The 21,672-nt window shown below is 40.3% G+C and overlaps 2 protein-coding genes and 1 long non-coding RNA gene across 3 annotated transcripts in view; 1 reads left to right on the forward strand and 2 right to left on the reverse strand.

Annotated features, from left to right (window-relative positions):
• The window catches only part of LOC146675735 (uncharacterized), a 20,161-nt gene extending 12,899 nt beyond the window's left edge, over positions 1-7,262 (reverse strand). The window contains exon 1 of the mRNA XM_085400696.1: positions 7,016-7,262. The gene's annotated coding sequence lies outside the window, so the exon portion shown is untranslated. The remainder of the gene's footprint in view (positions 1-7,015) is intronic.
• On the forward strand, positions 4,806-6,110 carry LOC146675736 (zinc finger MYM-type protein 1-like). The gene has a single exon (XM_085401184.1). The coding sequence runs from the start codon at positions 4,806-4,808 to the stop codon at positions 6,108-6,110; it is 1,305 nt and encodes a 434-aa protein (XP_085257310.1).
• Positions 7,263-8,827: 1,565 nt separating the features above from the next.
• On the reverse strand, positions 8,828-11,616 carry LOC146675737 (uncharacterized). Its single transcript, XR_014910678.1, has 3 exons — positions 10,122-11,616; positions 9,890-9,953; positions 8,828-9,487 (listed from the first exon to the last, which is right to left on the reverse strand). It is a non-coding gene; the product is annotated as an uncharacterized LOC146675737 (long non-coding RNA).
• Positions 11,617-21,672: the final 10,056 nt, after the last annotated feature.

Consider the following 21,672-nt stretch of genomic DNA (forward strand, 5'->3'; position numbering starts at 1 on the left):
CAGAGATTTTCCATGTTTGAGGTGACCAAATACTTATTTGCCACCCTGATTTACGAATAAATTCTTTACAAATCCTACCATGTGAATTCATGGATTTTTTTTTCACATTCTGTCTCTCACAGTTGAAGTGTACCTCTGGTGCAAATTACTGACCTCTGTCATCATTTTAAGTGGGGGAACTTGCACAATCGGTGGCTGACTAAATACTTTTTTGCCCCACTGTATATTCTACAGTTAATGTTAGCTATGTTATATTGCTGCCTCTGCTTGGTGGTGTTGAGCCAAACGGACTTTAACGTTTGTTTGAACGAGCTGACGGTTCACTCGTTAAGCTGAAAGAAAGATGCTTTAATCACAGGAGTCACACATGTGTCCACTGTACCATCTGGGAACTCTTCTTGTTTCGTAATAACACAAACACTAAATCCTCCTTCTCTGGTGCTGTTTTGTAGCAGTGTATACACCTGAGACTGTCACCTGTCTGTCTGTCCTGCACTCTCTCTCTCTCTGTTTCTTTCTCTCCGATTGTGGAATAAAAGTATGAACATGTATTTATAAGTTACACTTGTGTTTGAATCCTGCAGCTTATCACACATTTGATTTCCATGCGTGACAACTGCAAGTGTCCAGAGTGAGGACAGACTGAGGGACCCACTGCTGCACATCATGTGTGAGGCTTTGCACCCCTGATGATCCACCAGGACAAACTCAGCAGTGTGTGAGGAAGAGGAGGAGGAAGAGCCAGCAGCAGCTGACAGATGGAGAGAATAGACAGACTGTTCCCTGTTTGTGAAGGATTGCTAGGAAAGTTTAACATAACTGTCTGTCCTAAATCAGTCTTATTAGGTAATGTTCAAATAATGTTATCATCCCAGTGTTTTCAGTGTGGGAGAAAGTACTCAGGGCCTTCAAGTTACACACTATGAAAGGCAGCAACAAGTTTAATATTCAGAAACCTAAAGTATGTATCAGCAGCAGAATGGAGCTAAAAATAAATGTTTGTTTCAGTTCTATGAAGCTTTGAGTATTTTGGATTAGTAGCACTGCTGTGTTTGTTGCATCATATTGCTGTAATTGTTTATATGCTTTATATATTCTGAGCTAAGTTGATCTATAGTGTTACATCATATTCTATAAGGATGTTATGTGTTTGTTTACTTTCTGCCCAGTTTGACCCATTTAGCAGAAGTCAGCCTGTTTAAGGCTCTGATATCTGTTCTGTATGACTTGCGGTGTGTTCACACCGAACGCGATGGACGCGAATAGAGCGTCAGGTTTACATGTAAAGTCAATGGAAAGGTGCGATGACACGCGATTGCGGGTCCCGCGAAAATGCCAAAACGCGTGAAACTCGCGTCAGTGTAGCGCGTCTGGCGCGTTTGACACGCGAATAAAACCACGCGCGTGAGTTTTTGTGTTGCATTTTGTGCATACGCGCGTTTGCAAGTGTTTTCCAAGAGAGATTACAAACTGAGTAGGGAAGGTCTGAAGGACTGGAAAAATGCAAGCCACTTGCTCAAGGTCCATGAGTAGGGATGGGTACCGGTGTCCGGTACGGTAGTAACTAGAGATGGACCGATCCGATATTACGTATCGGTATCGGTCCGATACTGACCTAAATTACTGGATCGGATATCGGAGAAAAATAAAAAATGTAATCCGATCCATTAAATATCACGAAAGCACCTCACAAAACTTGCAACACGCCGTAACTCACCTCAGAACGTTAGCACGGCGGAGCAGTGTGGTCACGTGATAGAGCGGCTGTGGCATGCGGGACCTGTCGGTGGTCTGGATAGCATGTGGAGCTTCGCTAGCAACCCGGCATTTCATCTCCGACAAAGTTATCCCGAGAGAAGTAAAGCAAGTGTGTAAGTCCATCTCTGAATGTTTGTAAAGCATTCCTGCGTTAATCTTAACGAGCGACTGCCTCTCGCTCTCCGGCTGCTACTTCAATCGTGAAACTGCTTAAATGATCAGCTGATCGGCTTTTCTGTCGCGAGTTCGTCTTTGTTTTTGGCCCACTTTGCACCAGAAAGAGGAAACCAGCGGCTGAACAACAGCAGCACGTTTAAGCTTGATAAGCTGTTGTTAGAATTTATTTAATATTACTTTCTACACCAGGATCTTTTTCTACGTAGCTGACGCTGGTAACTGTGCAGGGGCGGATCTAGCAAAGTTTAGCCAGGGGGGCCGATAGGGCATGAACAGGGAAAAGGTAAATGGTAAATGGCCTGTATTTATATAGCGCTTTACTAGTCCCTAAGGACCCCAAAGCGCTTTACATATCCAGTCATCCACCCATTCACACACATTCACACACTGGTGATGGCAAGCTACATTGTAGCCACAGCCACCCTGGGGCGCACTGACAGAGGCGAGGCTGCCGGACACTGGCGCCACCGGGCCCTCTGACCACCACCAGTAGGCAACGGGTGAAGTGTCTTGCCCAAGGACACAACAACCAAGACTGTCCAAGCCGGGGCTCGAACCGGCAACCTTCCGATTACAAGGCGAACTCCCAACTCTTGAGCCACGATCGCCGGTAACTGGTAACTGTGCAGGGGCGGATCTAGCAAAGTTTAGCCAGGGGGGCCGATAGGGCATGAACAGGGAAAAGGGGGCACAAAGACATACTTTTCTTTCTTATTCTCATTTAAAATGTCGAGCTTTTAATAAATAATTATCTGACACCCAAAGTTTTAATTTGATGTAAAATGAATAGAAGTCAATTACTGTATATAGTGACTATTAAGTCTAATATATATACCCTAGTAAGCTATAGTACTTTTTACTTTGGGAAGGTACCATCTGTGTAGTCTGCAATTTTGTTGAAGAAAGATGTTGAATCTATTTAATATTTCTTGAAAAATAATTGATTTCTGTGCATTTTTTTCACACTTCATCAAATTAAGGTTGATTACGTCGATTAAGCATCATAAGGTGGAGTGTGAGGGGTGGTTCCCTATTTTTTATTTATTTATTTTTGTTGTTGCTGGGAGTTGGAACCCTATTAGTTAGGTTGCTTAATATTTACGCTAAGTACTCTTTAAAATACCAGAATAGTGAGGATGGTGTAGGTTTAAGTTTATTAGATTGATCAGTATTGCTGAACTATGAAATATTTTTTTTGTATACAGGTATAACAGAATAGCTTTAGTGTAGTTGTTGTTTTAAACTTGAGTATGAACTTGCAGACTTGCAAAATGCAGCAAGATATTTTAAAAAACAGTTTTGTTGATTAAAAAACATTATATCGGATTCATATCGGTATCGGCAGATATCCAAATTTATGATATCGGTATCGGACATAAAAAAGTGGTATCGTGCCATCTCTAGTAGTAACCAGACCGAAAAGCAGCGCACATTTCGGTGCTTTTTTTTCCTGAGCTGTGATACACTTTAGATTCTAGCCAATCATTTTACGTTTCCGAGGATAGTAGGCGGGGCCAGGTATGTACGTTCAGTTAGAGCAGAGCTACAGATTAAAAATGCCCAAGACAAAGCGGTCAAAAGTCTGGCTGTACTTCACAGCAAAATATGCAAACTCAGCAGCCTGCAACAAGTGCTTTAAGCTGATACTGTGATACTGTCAAAGGAGGTAAACAAATCCGATGAAACACCTGGCGATGCATAGCGGGTTTTTTTAAAGCCGAGAAATGCGCCGTACTTGATAGCTTGCTGCGAGAGAGGACAGTCCTGGCCCCTAGCCCTGCCAGTGTAGCAGAAATGATGACGGCAGCAGCAGCCGTTCTTCTCTGCGTGAGTAGTTTAATGTTGTTCGTGTGTAATTTACTTTGAGTAGGCTAACCACGTTATTACATTAATGCATGTAAGGTGAACTAGCAAACACCGTCGTAGTTACATGCGGCTGTCCTCTTGTTTGATGGCAGATACTCCCTTCACCCTTGCCAAAAAGGCTAAAATGACCAAAGAAAAAGTGGAAAACAGCTAAACATGAGAGGTTTTTGGACAAAGTTTGTGTTTTTTCCATTGTTTAAGCACTGCTTCCAGCCAAGAGTGATACCATATATGCCCCATAGCTGCAGAAAAGGCTAACATTGTTATCTTTTTACAAAAAACAGCTGAACATGAGAGGTTTTTGGACCAATTTTGTGTTCTCCATTCTTTAAGCACCGGTTTGAGCACCATTTAAGCACCGGCACCGTTTCAAAAGTACCGGTTTGGCACCGGTATCGGATAAAACCTAAACGATACCCATCCCTATCCATGAGGATAGCCAGGAGCATAATGCTCACATGGCAACATGGAAGGACTTGGAGGTCTGTTTTGCGAAAGGACTCACAATAGATAAACAAGAGATGGCACTTGCTGAGGCTGAGAGAAAAAGGTGGCGTGAAGTTCTACATCGTTTGGTGGCAATAATTCAGTCCTTAGCTGAAAGAAACATGGCTTTCAGGGGGTCCACAGACACATTAAATAAACCAGACAATGGCAATTTTCTGAAAGAAGTGGAGCTTATGGCCAAATTTGATCCAGTGATGAAGCAGCATGTCAGTAGAGTAGAAAGTGGAGCTGGCAGTCACATACATTATCTGGGAAAAACAATCCAAAATGAACTGATTGACACCATCAGTTCAAGAATAATAAAACGCATTGTGGAAGATATCAAAACATCAAAGTATTTCTCCATCATTTTAGATTGCACACCTGATCCGAGTCATAAGGAACAGCTCTCTGTCATAGTCAGGATAGTGTCACAAGAAGGCATACCACAAGTTAAAGAGCATTTCCTGGGCTTTCTTGTTGCAGAGGAATCAACAGGAGATCATTTGTCAACTCTCATGCTAAAACGGATAGAGGAGCTTAACATTCCTTTTGAAGACTGCAGAGGACAGTCCTATGACAATGGGGCCAACATGAAGGGAAAAAATAAAGGTGTTCAGGCAAGGTTGCTTCAGCTAAACTCAAGAGCTTTTTTGGTCCCATGTGGTGCCCACACTTTAAATCTGGTAGTAGCTGATGCTGCAAAAAGCTCACCAGATGCCCTTGGCTACTTTGGGCATTTAGCAAAATTATTCAAGCTCTTCTCAGCCTCCACCCATAGGTGGGGTGTTCTCTTGAAACATGTGAAAACCACCTTGAAATCATGGGCTGAGACCAGATGGGAAAGCAGGATAAAAAGCATTGAGGAAGTCAGATATCAGGCTCGGCAAGTCAGAGAGGCTCTTCTGGAGGTGAGGGAAACAGCTACAGACCCTGTGGTCAGAGTTGAAGCCCAGTCTTTGGCTGAGGAGATTGGATCCTATCGTTTTTGCATTTGTACAGCCATCTGGTATGACATTCTCAGCAAGATCCAGTATGTGAGTAAACTCATGCAGTCGCCCTCCATGCAGCTAGATGTGGCTGTCGACTTGCTGAAGAAAACCAAAGATTCCCTCACCAGCTACAGAAACACTGGATTTTCTGATGCACAGACAACGGCAAAGGAGATGTGTGAAGAAATGAATGTGGAGGCTGAACTCAAACAAAAGCGATTGAGAACCACCAAAAGGCACTTCGGTTATGAGTCTCCAGATGAGCCCATACAAGATGCACTTAAAAAAATGGAAACCACATTTTTTAATGTGGTAGTGGATACAGCCATCTCTTCACTTGATGAGAGATTTCAGAACCTTGGAGAGGTGAATGACAAGTTTGGAGTACTCCTCAATTTCCACAACTTACAAAAAGAAGAGCTGCTACAGCAGTGCCAAACACTGAGTACTACTCTGACCCATGACAGCCAGCCGGACATTAATGGCACAGAACTTGCAATGGAAATGCAGAATTTCCCACCATTGCCATCAAAGAACATGACAAACATGGAACTCTTGACCTTCCTGCATGAGAAGAAGCTGGCAGAAATTTACCCCAACATGTGGGTTGCTCTGAGAATCTTTGCCACTCTTCCTGTTACAGTGGCTGCTGCTGAAAGAAGCTTCTCTAAGCTCAAACTCATTAAAACCTACCTGAGATATACTATGATGCAAGAATGTCTCAGTGGACTTTCCATCATAAGCATAAATCATGTGGTCTCAAATCAGTTGTCATATGATGATGTTGTAGATGACTTTGCTGCAAGAAAGACTAGGAGAGTAAGGCTGTAGCAGGTCATGTGAGGTTGATGAGGGGGTGGTGTACAGTAATTTGTAAGTCATTCTAGTTAATGCAGTATTAAAAAGCACAACTAGAGAACTCTGTAGGATCCCCTTTTTTGTAATATAGTTGTTAAAGTCATACTGGTTTATTTAATATCTTGTTTTGTGCAGTGCCTTATTTATATTGTATTTTTGATTTATTTTATCCAACTTGTTGACACGTTTTATTGTGTTTATGTATGTAAAATTTATTGTATTTCATATATTCATTTTTTGTATTCATTTATTTATTCATATATTTTTTATCTTGTTAATTATTCTGATTGTGAATTTGCTTTCTTTAAGTAAAAAAAAAAAAGGTCAAAGACAAAGCTATTCGGTTTCTTGTGAGTACATACACTATACTGCCGATGTAGGGGGGCGCCACCTAAAATCTTGCCTAGGGCGCCAGATTGGTTAGGGCCGGGCCTGCACTAGGGCAAACTATGGCATGCAGGCTTTCACATTTCACACCATTCGAAGACAAATATAACGTCGCAGAACACTCCAGCTCACATGTTAGTCTGCTCCAAGCATTCCCACAAAGGTCAGTGTTTTGTAGTAGTTAATATGTCATTTTTCATAACATAATTGTCCACTAAAGGCTGATTGCCCTCCCCCAGGCTTGTACCCGTGGCTTCATGTCCTGGGGTGGGGGTTGGTTGTTCTCCTCCCCTGCACTCCATCCTTTTGTTCATATTCCAAGATTATTTTTGCTATATGTATTCTTACCTCCTAGCAACCGCCATATTATAATATTGCAAGCAATCACAAACTCTACAGTCTCCCTGACGTCAATGTATAGTAAGCAATCTATTATTCTCACCAGAGAAAAACATAAACTAAAACCACATCAAAGTTAGCTCCGTGCTTACCTTTAGATGAGCCCACAAACAAGAGAACTCTGTGATTAAGCTAGAAGCCTTTCCAAACACAGTTAACAGATCCAGCTACAATCCAAGAGACAGCGGTGCAGATATCGATTGAAAAGTAGGTAGTTGTATATGATCCTGTAGGTTTACTACTTTACTCCCGTTTCACGAAAAAGCAGCTCTCTCTGCTCGAGTCCTCTCCAGCGCATACACTTTGCTCCGCCCCCTTTACCCAGATCTGCAGCGATTTGTTGCTGTGCGGTCACGTGACTCAGCTGCACAACGTAATCACGTGGTGTGTAATTTCAAAATTAGCGCGCTTCGGGATTGACGGCAGGCCGCAATGCATTGTGGGTAGTGATGTGCGATACTGCATATTTTGGTATCGATCTTCTGCTTTTCTTTTCATTCCAATTAAAATTATTACACTCTTGGAAATGATAATAATAATATTTCCACTGTGGGATTTCTATGCATCAGAAGTAACACTTCTACATGCTGTTAATAAATATCACTGTACCTGTCTGTGTAGGTTCTCAGTCATCCAGGTCATCGTAGTCAAAGGAGCTTGCAAAGAAAACCGTCTGGACTTCTTTAAGTTACTTGAAGACGTTTCACCTCTCATCCGAGAAGCTTCTTCAGTTCTAAGGTCAAATGGTGGAGAGTCCCAGATATAAACCTAGTGGGAGTTTCCCCCCACAGAGGGACAAAAGGACCCCCTGATGATCCTCTAATCGCCTGAGCCAAGGTGTGAAACTGGGTGTGGGTCCCAACCAGTCAGAGTTTCGGGTGAGTTCATTGTGAAACCTGGCCCCACCTTATCATGCGAATTCCTGAGATCAGATGGCCCAGGATGTGAGTGGGCGTTAAGGCGTCTGGGAAGGGATCTCAAAACTGGATTATAGATGGCAGAGAGTTGGTGTCGTAAACCCCCGCCTCTGTTCAAAGATGGTCGCTCACAGTGGACATAGATGGCTTCTTTCACTCCTCTTTCAAACCATCTGTCCTCTCTGTCCAAAATGTGAACATTGGCATCTTCGAGGATGGACAGAGATGGACATTTTGGACAGAGAGGACAGAGAGGACAGATGGTTTTGCATGTTTCCCTACTGTAGGGGTCTCTGCAAGCATACAGAGGGGGTACTCTGAGAGGGTCCAAGATGACAACTTTGGAATTCTACTAGAAACAGTCGATCATATTTGTTGTCAAAGCTGAATTCAGGTTAAACTACGCTAAATTAGCGTTTTTAGCTAACAGCTACAATAAGCATAAAAGTTACCTTACGGCTATCATTAGTTAACATGACGCTTGTTCTTATACATGTAATACATTTATTACCAACTTGAGAGTTCATCCGCTGGTCATTCGACATGACAAATGACTTCTGAAGTCTTAACTCAGCTCAAGACGCTGTAGATTCCCGTCGGTAACACTTTCGGTCCGCTAGTAAAACGTAGTTCTATTAATCTGCGCTTGAACCGGAACCGGATGTAAGTTCCAAAAAACTGAATTTTGGAACTGAAATTGAATTGTAGAACTGAAACTGAAATTATTCGAGAGCTGAATTTTTAAAGGATAAAATGCAGTTTCAAAGCAAATCAATTCATTTTCAAAATATAAAATTCAATTTCAATTTAGTGATGATCATTTTCAAACCATAAATTCAATTTCAAATTAGACTAATTCAAATTCAGTTTTCAAAAGCATTTATTCAAGTTACAATTCAGATTCAATCTGAGCAATTCAAATTCAAATTTAACTTATTCAAATTCAGTTTCTGATGGCACAGATTTCTGCCCATACAACTTGTTCATTGCAAGTCTGCAGTATTAAGAATAACTTGATATTTCTGACTGTACAATACTAATTGTTTACCTACTAACAAACATTTCAAGTTCAACAAATGAAAAAACAATTTGTGGTAACCTGAATATGATTAAAAATAATTAACAACACTTTGTAGTGATGTTAAAATCAGCCCAACTTTTATTTTCAAATGCAAAAAAGTATAACAGCCAACATACTGGACACTGTTCTCTTGAACAACAAACAATTATATTGCCATCACTGTTATAATCTTACAATGAAACAAAGTCTCAGATTTAATTATTAAGAAAATAAGTTTAGACCTACCACAAGTTTGTTTTGTACATACATTACTTATATAATCAAAATAAAATATTTATTTTTCTGTCACAAGTGCAGTCTCTAATTTAAACAACACATTTGTTTTCCATTCCAACACAGGAGCTGGAATGTTGTATTATTTTAAGGATGGCTTGTTTCCAGTCCAGGCATTACTGCCTGAATGACTATCATGGATCGAGGTGATCCAAATGTAGGAGAAAGTCTTTAACTTCCCTTAAGTACAGTGGCAGTGGATGTGGGTTGGAGATGCAATGAGCTTGAACCTGCAGGCGACCATCTTCACTGACCACACCATCTGTGATGGAGGACTCATCTCTCCTGGTGTCCTGCAAGCAAACAATCATATTTTTTGGAACATGAACTTAATTGCTTTCTTAAAAGATTTTTTTTACCCTGCATTTGGTATAGAACAGACTCAAACTTAGACAATCTCAGGCTCCCTCCCCACCGGGGAGGTGACATTCAATGTCCCACTTGTCAGTCTGGATAGCCGTGACCACCACCCAACATACAATAATGTCATGAAAGCATCATTTTAAAAAGGGTTATGCAAACATGGCTAATAACTTTTATTCTAATGATGTGCAAAATGATTTGGGCACAAAACAAAGTTTGCTGTTAGAAAACCTGCAGACTTCACTAAATACAGTGTAGACCCTCTAAACTAAGTTTGGGGGATGTGATCTTTCAAGAAATGCAGACCAAACTGTTGTTGTTTGTTTACTTACACAGTATGTCTTGTAGAATTAACTGGAGTCAACAGCAACAGCATAGTGCAGTCATATCTCAAGTCTAATAACAGAAGACAGGAAAAGATTAGTGAAGAAACAACTTCCTCAAACCAAAGCACAAATAAAACAATAAGTAAAACAGGCTGATCTAAAGTATGATTAAAGTTCAGCCTGATTACTATAAATGTCAATGACAATTGCTAATATATTGGAAAACCAAAACACTTACCACTGAGTTGATGTCTTTCTGTCCAACAGCAGGAGTGCTGGTCCCGAGCCTCAAAGACAGTAAGAAGCAAGCAGAGGGAGAAAGAACAGAACATTTTTTAGAACCTGATTTGATCCTTAATGGCTGTGCAGTCATAATAACTTACAAGACAGAAGGTCAATGTAGACCACATACAACCAAATTAAACTAACACATATAGTATTAAAAACACCATCTACTACTGTGTCTGAATGTGTGGTATTGGCACTGTCAGTTTAGGCCTAAAAATGTATGTGTTTTAAAAAAAGACCACCTAATTTAAATATAATCATTACATGCTTGTTAAAAGTTAACTTCCAATATATAAAGTTTCTAATAAGCAAAATGACCAGATCTAACATATGGCAGGGTTTATATGTAACATAATGTTTCTTACGATTCAACTCTGGAATTTAACTTAATTCTTTAGGAGGGCAAGCTATTCTCAAGTATAAAGCCAATCTAGACTTTATCCATTTAACAGGCCACTAATCTGGATTATAGCTTTCACAACAAAACCTGTTTTTAAACACATTTTTTTAACAAAATAAATACTATTGTTATTATTATTATTTAAAATGTAATTAAACAGAAAAGTGGTTAAATACAAAAGCAGTTTGCTTATGTTGTTAAAGAAAGGCTAGATTTGACATTAATAGATGCCACAGATGTTCAAAAGCTGCCTCAAAGCATTAAAAAAAATAGATGTCTCCAAAAACGTCGGAGCATTTTTGCAAATATGTGATGTTTTGATAAATTAAGTACATATTTGAGCATTACACAGCTACATCCTCGCCTGAAAATATCTTAAAAGTTTATTTTGTGACCCAGAAAAAGTAATATTTAAAAGTTTTTTAGCCGCGCTCCTCTGCCATTGTCGCGTTTACAAGCACACACAAGTACACACAGGCTCCGACAACTGCGGCCGACAAATGCGATCCTCCTTTTCCCCAGATGACCCTTTCTGGGTACAAATACAGGCCATTTACTTTTTACCAAGCATTAAACATTAAGTCTCTCTCTTCTAAATGATTTAATAATGATCAACATATTTATTCTGCCTTACAGAAACAGCATTGCACATGTTGAAGGCTCTCGCTACTTGATAAAAGTCTGTTCATTTCCTTTGTATCCAGCCTCTGTATTGATCTTCCAGTTCAGCCTGTTTTCCATGTACTACATGTACCAGGTACTTGTACTTCTCCCCAGCTGATGATTGTTTCCAGATCACATCACAAAATCATCCACCAGCGCTTCACACTCCTCCTCCTGCCATCACTAATACATCCAGGTGTCTTGACTCAGACTTGTACTGAATGTCTGAGTGTATAAAGTCCAGGACAGAACTGTCCACCTGTGGAGCTCCTGCTGCACATCACTAAATCAGAAAGAGAGCTCGGCCCAGTCTCACATACTGTGGTCAGTCTGTCAGGCAGTCAGTGATCCATGAGGTGGTGTTTACTGACATTACTGTAGTTTTTTCTCACTAGCAGCAGCTGAATCATTTTTCAATGCACTTGAGAAATCAAAGAAGGTGATCATTAACCCTGCAGGAAGTAGATGATTTCATCATCCAAGTTCAACAACTACAATCCATCACAATAACTGATCTCTCAAAGCAGACATGGCTCTCTTATACCTAAATACTAGGGGTGCAACGATATTCGTATCGATATTGAACCGTTCGATACAGTGCTTTCGGTTCGGTACGCATATGTATCGAACAATACAACATTTGTAATTTATTTTATCAACTTTCCTTCTGACGATGCTGTCTGTGTTGAGCGCTCAGTGAATCTGCGTTCGACTACTCCGCCTAGGCTGCACTGTCGAGCGCAGATCCACTGAGCGCTCAACACAGACAGCATTGTCAGAAGGAAGAGCGCAGGGCAAGCTAGCGAGACAGAAGTTAAGCTCTCCTTGCAACATGGACCTCCCCCACCCTCATTCAGATCTGGCGTTTGGAATTATTTTGGTTTTCATGTGACGTATGACCCTGAAGGTAGGCGCGTCATGGACTAAAGTAAAACAGTATGTTGGATGTGCCACGCAATGCTCAATTACATGGGTGGGAGCTAGTGTGTTAGCCGTCTAGCCCCATGCACGGGCGATCAGGGGTAGCTCGTTAACGGAGATTTGCCGTGTTGTGGCGTTAACGTCATTTCAACGAGATTAACCTGAAAGCACTAGTGGGAACACAACGAATATGACTGCACATTTACGCCGACATCATCCTAGTGCAAAGACAATTGGAAGCAGACAAAAACAAGCAAGCATGCTACTAACTTTAGCCGAGTCATTTAGACAGCCGTTAGCACATGATTCTCCTTATGGGGACCTGATATGTTTAATATGCTGCTGAGAATATAGCCCAGAAGAAGCGTATAGTATAGCTTTTATTTTGGAAAGAGACATTTCTCTGTAATAAACTCTCTTTTCCAAAGATGAGTGATTCCTCAATCAGATACAGGGCTCGCAATATCGCTAGCCCGACGTCCTGGGGCTAGCGATTTTTCCAGTCAGGCTACCAAAATCTATCTCTGCCCTGCCCGTCGGGCTATTGTAGGAAGGAAAAATATATGTCAATGCTTTTGCATTCTTTCGGAAATGTAGCTGGGTAATTATGTCATTGGCATCGGTGAGCCACTGTCAATATGTGACATATTGAAATCGCGTTTGAATTTGCGCTTGTTTTTTGCTTTCAGTTTGCAATCGCACGAACTGTGTATAGAGAGCGACAGCACTGATCTGTGAGTGATGATAATTTGTGCACCAATTCCTCTGACATCGTCTTATCAATCGTTAGCTTACTATGCAAACATGACAAGTGAAATCTCCCGCAGCTTAAACATGTGAGAGGTTGATCGCGCAGAGAATCGCTGAGCTTATGTGAGTCCGTGTGTAAAAGCAGCAGGATATATATTTTAGTTCTGCTGAGCCAAATAAGACAGGTCAGGGTGAAGAAGTGACAGCCAAAGAAAAGCTTACCACAAAACGGAGAAGTTATGACAAATCAGACTATAAGGCAAAAAGAAAGTGCAGCTTTATGGTTTCATGGACAAAATAATTTCTGTGGCTGCGATATGATGAGCTAAATAACCAGGGCTGCACATAAGTGGTCCGCAGGTGCGCATTCGCTGTCAAAATAAAAAACACGCACAAGGGTTAGGGTTAAATTTAAAAACTGTACTTTTGAGTTAAAATATATATTTATAATTTTAATAAATGACAAATTAAAAAGGCATGAACATTTTTTTGTATCGAAAAAATATCGAACCGTGACACCAAAGTATCGAACCGAACCGAACCGTGAATTTTGTGTATCGTTGCACCCCTACTAAATACAGGTGAAGGATTAAACTGCTCACCCTACTGTCTAAAACAGGTATGAACAACAGGACTGCAACAGCTTAGGTTTTTCCTCATTTATCTGTTCATTGCCCTTTTCTTCTTCTTCTTCGTCTTGAAGCATGTTTGAGTCTCTAAAATGCATCAGGAAAGGGGAGATCTGGAGGATCTACTATATCCTGAGCAAAGTGTTTTTACTAATGATGTATAAAAGAAGAGGGGCAGCACGGTGGCACGGTGGTTAGCACTGTTGCCGCACAGCAAGAAGGTCCTGAGTTCAATTCCACCATCAGGCCGGGGTCTTTCTGTGTGGAGTTTGCATGTTCTCCCCGTGTTTGCGTGGGTTCTCTCCGGGTACTCCGGCTTCCTCCCACCATCCAAAGACATGCAGCTTGTGGGGATAGGTTAATTGGATAATCCAAATTGCCACTAGGTGTGAATGAATGTGAGTGTGAATGGTTGTCTGTCCTTGTGTGTTAGCCCTGCGACAGACTGGCGAACTGTCCAGGGTGTACCCCGCCTCTCGCCCTATGACAGCTGGGATAGGCTCCAGCGCCCCCCGCGACCCTGAAAAGGATAAGCGGAAGCGAATGGATGGATGTATAAAAGAGACATAACAAACAGGGAGTGGAAACAGGACTTTGTAAATATGTAGGAGTGTGCTGCAACAAAACAATGGACAGCAGCATCTGTGCCAAACATAATTTTTAACTGACTTTGCTTCAATGGCTCAGAAGCATGAATATATGTTGTCTTAGCTCCTTTCTCTTCATGTCTTCTTCACCTTGTCTGCTCACCTGTCATGTGTGAGGGACTGAGCTGCAATTTGATGATTGGGGAAATAAGAGCAAAGGAATCAAGGATGTAGAAACCAAAAAAAATGAAAAAGAGGGGAAAAAATTTGTTTATGTGTTAACTTAACTGTTAAATTGCATTCAGTATTTCCTGGATGAGAGAATTATTCTGTCTCTGGCACAGACTTAAAAGTCTCACTTATCACACGGACCCAACCAAATACTTTAGTATACTCTGCTGTAACGAAACGATGGATGTGCTATATTTAACTGGCATTGCTTTAAAACGACTAAAGCAAGGATGTCTGATATTGTTAAAAGCCTCTTAGCTCCGCTCTACATGTTTTTCTCGCTTCACTTGCTCACTTCTCTGGTGGGAGGAGCTAAGATACACTGATAGGTTCAAGGAAATGAGAGCAAAGAAATCAAGGATGCATGAACTGAAAAATAAGAGAAGGAAGAATTTGTTCATTTGTTGGTTCGGCTGTTTCTTCGCTGTTGGCATTTCCTGGATGTCAGAGTTAATCTGTGTCAACTACTTGACACGTGAAGACTGAAAGCACACGCATAAAGACCTTAAAGAATTAGAGAAGGAGGATATGTTCAGTGAATGTTATCAGCAGATTTAAGGTAGGGCTTTACTCTATTTGTAGCCATTGTGTAATAGAACGCACACTTGTGTAGCTGCCCAGCAGAAATCATTGCACTGTTAGTTACTTCATCCAGCTCACTCACCAACACCTGTGACGCCGAACTGGTAAATGGAACGTTTCTTATTTATGTTACACTTTTCTACTCTAACTGAGCAATCTAAGTGCTTTTTATTATAAGCTACAGTCAGGTAGAGCAGAGGGTCCCTAAATATTCATATTTTTAGGAATCAAATCTAATAATAATAATAATAATAATAATAATAATAATAATAATAACTGTCAGAGTGGAATAAACTCTTCTGTTTCTCAGACATCCCTGGACAGCAAAGAACCTTTTCCTTTTTTGATCTTTTTGTTTCCAGTCTTTAAGTTTTTAAGAACTTTTCATGTGAGACTGCGAAGACTGTACACCCACAGCTGCAAAGTCTTAAATCTTAAAAATAAAATAAAATAATTAGTAAAATTACATTCAGAAAATGGCAGAAACATTACCCCAGCAGTGTAATGAGTCATGATGGGTAATGAGTAAGTCAGTGAGTTAAACAGCAAAGCATCACACAGTTGCTGCAGACTTTTACAGACACTCTTCTTTTGAGATCTGGTGGCTGTGGAGGCCATTTAAGTTCAGTGAACTCCTTTTAATGTTCATTATACCAGTTTGAGATGATTTAAACTTTGGGACATGGAACTTTATCCTGCTAGATACATCTGTCTGAAGGTGGGTGCACTGTGTTCATAAAGGGGTGGAGATGGTCAGCAGCAACACTCAGACAGGCAACGGCATTTAAATAACTGCTCAGATGGTCCTCAGTGATATAAAGTACATCAGCAACAGCAGCATGAACTGTTGATACAAGGCAGGATGGATCCAGGCTTCCATGTCATTTTGTGCTAAGTTCTGACCCTAACATCTAAATGTCACAGCAGAAATCACACAGCAGTTCATGAAATATTCAGACCAGCCTGTCTGGCACCAAAAACCAAAATCACTTTAATTACTTTTCTTCCCCATCAGCCGGTCATCTTGAATAAAATTCAATGTGGAGCTACTCTTTATCATAATCCTGTCATAAAATAATAACAATAATGTTATAAAAACAATAAAAGTATTCAATATAAGAGAGATGAAAGCTATAAATATTTTTTCTTTAATAAAAGTGTGTTTGTCATATATCGTATATATGTATATATATGATTAAAGCACTTGTTGCAGGCTGCTGAGTTTGCATATTTTGCTGTGAAGTACAGCCAGACTTTTGACCGCTTCGCCTTGGGCATTTTTAATCTGTAGCTCTGCTCTAAAAGAACGTACGTACCTGGCCCCGCCTACTACGCTTGCAAATGTAAAATGATTGGCTGGAATCCAAAGTGTGTGACATCTCAGGAATAAAAACCCACTTTTATTCCTTGGCTTTTAACCTCAGTGAGACTTAGTTTCTTTTTTAATGCAGTAGTTATTTAATTAATGATTTCACTCTTCTTTTATTTGTTTTTTATTTATATCTCATGTAATTTTATTTTACAGTTCCAATGTACAGCACTTTGTGTCAGCTGTGGTTGTTTTAAAGTGCTTTATAAATAAAGTTGATGATGATGATGATGATGATAAAAAGCACCGAAATAAAGCACTGAAATGTGCGCTGCTTTTCGGTCTGGTTACTACCGTTTATGTCAGAACCGGTGCCATGATACCGGTACCCATCCCTACAGTGAGGTGACAAAATGAATTAATTAAATATGCCATTAATTATTGAATTAAATGTTTCATTTTTTAATTAAATGTCCATTCACTTCACTAGTGTTTGTAGTTGTTGTTGAGAAATGCCCACTGAAAGAATGGCCACCAGGGCAAGTGCCTGTAATCAGATTACAGTAACACGTTACTTGTAACGCATTACTGCCCATCTCTGTTGAGAACAAATAATGTAAAAGAATAATAGTGTTCAAATTGTTCGTTAAAACTCTGCATATCTCAGAAAAACGAAAAAACAAAACAAAAACCAACAGCTTTCTTTACAATGCAGCCATTACAGTCTTCTTTGATTGGTCGCTGCAGGATTGCCATTCTCCTCATGTTTAGTTTTTTCCTATCAGTGTTTTAATTCCTTGAAATAAATTTTTCAAAGTCACTTTTTGCTTTCATTAGCTTGTTTTTAGTGTCTCACTTTTGGATCTTCTGAACTCACTCTGATTAAAGTTGTCATTGTACTAATGTTATTCATGTGCAGCTGACTTCACAGCTGTGTGTATTATTTTTTTGCAACTTTTTGTAATATCTAAATGTTTAACCTGTTCAATAACATTATTACTATTCAATGATTATTAAATATGATTATCACTTGGCTACGTGAACGTACAAAAATCTGTTAAATCTCAGTGACACAAGCATGTCTTCATGCGCACACACACAGTTTCTACTCCCATTCATTCAGGTTTATATTCACGCCTTTTACAGGAAGAATGGACAGCCATCCTTTAAGGAGAGAGAGAGAGAGAGAGAGAGAGAGAGAGAGAGAGAGAGAGAGAGAGAGAGAGAGAGAGAGTCAGTTTTTATAGAAATGCATAGATGTGTGTTGTACTTCCACTTGGCTTATTACTTTCTAATGCAGGGAAAAGACATTGGCAAAGAAACACCTACTACATAAATAGTTTGATTTGAAGTTGCTCTTTTGAGTCCTCTCTATTGACTCTGACATCCTGCTATTAACAGTTTCATAGTATTGCTTTTTTTGCTTTAAACAAACCTCACAGGGTGGTAGAATATGTCTGCGGTGCAGAGGTCCGTGGATTGCCTCTCCGTTGTCTTTGTTGGCAGCAATGAAGGCAGTGAAAGAACTGCTCACTCCTGATTGCACACTGAGCTGCACCACCTTCTCCTTCACTCCTCCATCTTGCTGTCCTCTGAGCTCTCTCTCCTTCATCTCCAGGGAACGAATCAGAGTGCGAGCACCCAACCTGTGGACTGTTAATCTGCAGACAAGGAAGAAAACATTTACAGTTCTAATGTTTCCTATTTTTGCTACATTAGTACATCACTGACTTTTCTGTTTTTCACTCCACTCTATGCTTTTCAGACGTGGAGGCTAATCCACCACTTGGTTAAGACTCACAATGATAACATGATTGAAGATAGCGGTCTACAGAGGATTAAAATCAAAATCAAATGTGAAAACTTGCTTCAGAGTTGAAATATGCCATTAACTCTGTTATCAAAGTTAGAGTTTTAACAATATAAATGATGCAGGTATAACAAACCTTACTTGATATTACTGACACGCACCTGAACTAGTTTGTCCTCTCTTCAGTTGCACTCAGTTAATTCAACTCAAAAATGTCTAATTCCAGCCATTTCCACTTCCTACTGGTGTCCTCAGGGACCGCTGCCATTTCTTATCTGGCTACTTCCAATTGGTCATCTCTCCTACACATTTAATATCAATTTTCTCTGTTATGTTAATGACACCAAACTCTACCCGTCCTTAATGTGAAATGTTTATGTGGGGAAATAAACAAGTCAGCGGAGGTAGATGATGGTTTTACCATTGTTGTTTCTAATGAACAGACACATGAAAACAACCGCCTGCCCATCCCAAGTATAGTTATTTTAATTACAAGATAAAGTAAGAACCATCAGAAGATAAGACAAACACTACACATGTTTTGGCACCTCGTCAGCAGTTTCTTCCTCCCCTTGAAAGTTGGCACCAGTACACATCCTCATTCCTAAGGCGTTCTCTCACTGCCCAAGTTAGAGTAAAACAACCTGCTTAAAAAGTCCACCGCCCTCTCTCCTACACACCTCCATACCTCCACAGGTATGTCGTTTGGACCAAGCACTTCTCCACTCTTCATAGTTGCCCTTTTATCATCTTTACTAATTCTCTGCACATTCTGATTTCCTTTTACGGCCAAGGGGATGAGCCGTGTGGAGAAAATTAATCAGGATCTACGCGCAGGCACTCACTGAGATGAAAGTGGTTTATTGTAAAGTAAAGCACAAGGTGAAAAATGGCAAAACAGAACTAAAGATAATCTAAGCTGGGAAAAATTAAACTACTAAACAGTAGTGATGGGTCCAGCAACACTGACGCACCGGCGCATGTATCAAGCTCACCTAGCGATGCCTGTATCGGTGCGTGTGTCGCTTTAAGAAAAAGTCACGTGATCGATACAGCTGCTGTATCACTCATTGCCAAGGCGCCAAACTGTGTTTAAAAGATACCGCATCTGCATTTGTTAACGGAATGAGTCGCCACCAAAAAAACAAAAAACAAAATTACTCTCGCAAAGTTAAAAAAAATACAAATCTCTGTTTCTGCTGTGTGGGATCATTTCGATCTTTTAACTGCAAATAATGTAACTGTTTGTCTGCCTTTGTTTCAGTGTAACCTATTAGAATAGGAAAAACAGCAATGTGACTTGCAGTGTGAATTATTTATTTCATTTTATGCAGGTTAAATGTCACATCTGTTCTGCTTTCTTACACAAACAAAAGCACCTCCTCAGTGTTTAGGCATTACAGAGCCAAACATGAAAATGAGGAGACAAACACACCGAGAATGAACAGAGGTAGGCCTATATAGACATTGAGCAGCTTTATCATCATTTTTTTTTTTATTAATATGTGTTTTATCATTTTAAAATCAAGCATCTAGGAAGACTGTTGTGAACCAGGCAGTCCTGAATTTTATTATAAAGGACTGCCAACCCTTTAGTATTGTGCCTGTGAGGCTTATTTGGCTCTTACCTGTCACTACATTAATGAGAATATGCAGCTGTGTACATCTGTGTTGGGTGTAAAACACTTTCCACAAAGTCACACTGCAGGCGATTTGGCCCAATTCAAAACGGGCATGATGGAGGATCACAAATAAGGTAAGGTGTCTTGTTACCAATGCAGCACCAAACATGACTGCAGCAACAAGAACTCTCCAAATTCGACATTCAGTTTGCATTGCACACAAACTCAATTTATTAGTCAAAAAATCATGTGATCAAATCCCTGAACTTTCATCCATAAGAGACAAATCGTATCATTCTTCAGATCAAGCACTACAGCCAAAGAAAAGCTTGCTCAAGGGCAGCAGCAGATGGGACGGCCCATCTTCAAACTTATCAACGAGGTACCAACATGTTGGAACAGCACATATCAGATGCTGTCACGGCTACATGATGAGAAAGAAGAACTCTTTACATCTCCACACACAAGCAGCCACCCATCTCCATGACCAACTTAGGCGTCGTGTCACAGACACTGCTTCTAATCTGGAGTCATTAAGTGTGTTGACCCTCTCAACACTTTTAGACCCAAGATTTAAAACACTCGGATTTTGTAGTTCCTCCAAGTGTAGTGAGGCACCTGAAAATGGAGTGTGCTGCAGTAATTGCCCACACAACATCTGAGCCACAGCCTAGGCCTTCATCAGAGCAGTCACCTGTTCCAGGCAAGTTCAGTATTATCCTTTAACGTGCTGCAAAACATCTTATCCCAACCTTTTCCACCTGGCTTTACAGTTTGTGTACCCCAAGCTCAAGCTCACAGGCACAGATGGGGAAATAGTGTAAAAAAAAAAAAAACAGCAATAGACTGAATGCAAAAACATTGGATAAACTTATTTTTCTGAATAAAAATTTATAATAGATTCTGAGTCAATTACATTTAAATGGGTAATATTACATTTACAATACTTTTATTTTAATTTTCACTTAATGTCATTCACAATATATTTTAAAGATGTCTATAAAATTTGAAATATAAAAGATATAAAATGATTCCATGGAAAGTACAATACCTTAGAGTGTATACAAGTATGGCTAGGTATTTGAATCAGTGTCTGTTGTGAGTCTCAAGAAAGTTGCCAGCAGTGACATTTAAGGTCCAGCAGGTGTCAGTATGAAGAAAAACAGCAACGCTGTGTCGACACAGTATCAATACAGTTTGGGGAATGTGCTGAAACGGTTCACAAGGCCTCAGCTACCCATCACTACTAAACAGCAAACATGAAGGAAGGTGAGCAGATGCATAAGAAGGTGGATGGCAGGGAAAACACAGAGAATACACAGGAGACTTACAGACAGAACAGCAACTAGTACATGAGTAGACACGAGTTGAATACACACAGAAGAACACAGGGAGATTACACACAGGTGGGCAACACAGCTGGAAGTAATTGACAAGAGGAGACAGGGGAAGCAAAACTGAATTCACTCACATGAGACACGGACCTTCACAATAAAACAGGAAACAAGAAACAATTCACAAGGCCTTAAGCAGCTGCGCGCCCTCCCGATCACTTTCTAGCACAACACCTGGAGCTAAGGGGGCAAAACAATCTCATGAGTGCTGCTGTTTGACTGAGGAAGAATAAAGTAGTCGTGGTAAGCCAATCACATGACCACTTCAAGACAAAGACAAGGTGATATATACCAAAACATAACTGTAAATTCAGACACGTGAGGTTGTGCTAGACTTGTAGTCAAGACCGCCTAATCCGAGACCAAGGGTCTCGGATTAGGCGCGTCCGTCGCGTCTCTCACCCTCTCTGTTTTTCACATAATGATATTATCCTATATCCTCGCATGTGATTGGCCACAATATGGAGGGATTGGAGCATAACTGAGCCACTGTGTGAGAGCTGAGTAGCGAAAGGAAATCAAGTGAGGGTAGAAATGACTGAAAGATTATAAGGCTCTGTTTTGAGTTTTGTTCAAAAAAGAATGACTTCATATAGGAAAAAA

Source organism: Rhamphochromis longiceps, linkage group LG3 (assembly GCF_057381845.1).
Source record: "Rhamphochromis longiceps isolate RC_006_pf linkage group LG3, R_longiceps_female_GT1.1, whole genome shotgun sequence".
Classification (NCBI taxonomy): Eukaryota; Metazoa; Chordata; class Actinopteri; order Cichliformes; family Cichlidae; genus Rhamphochromis; species Rhamphochromis longiceps.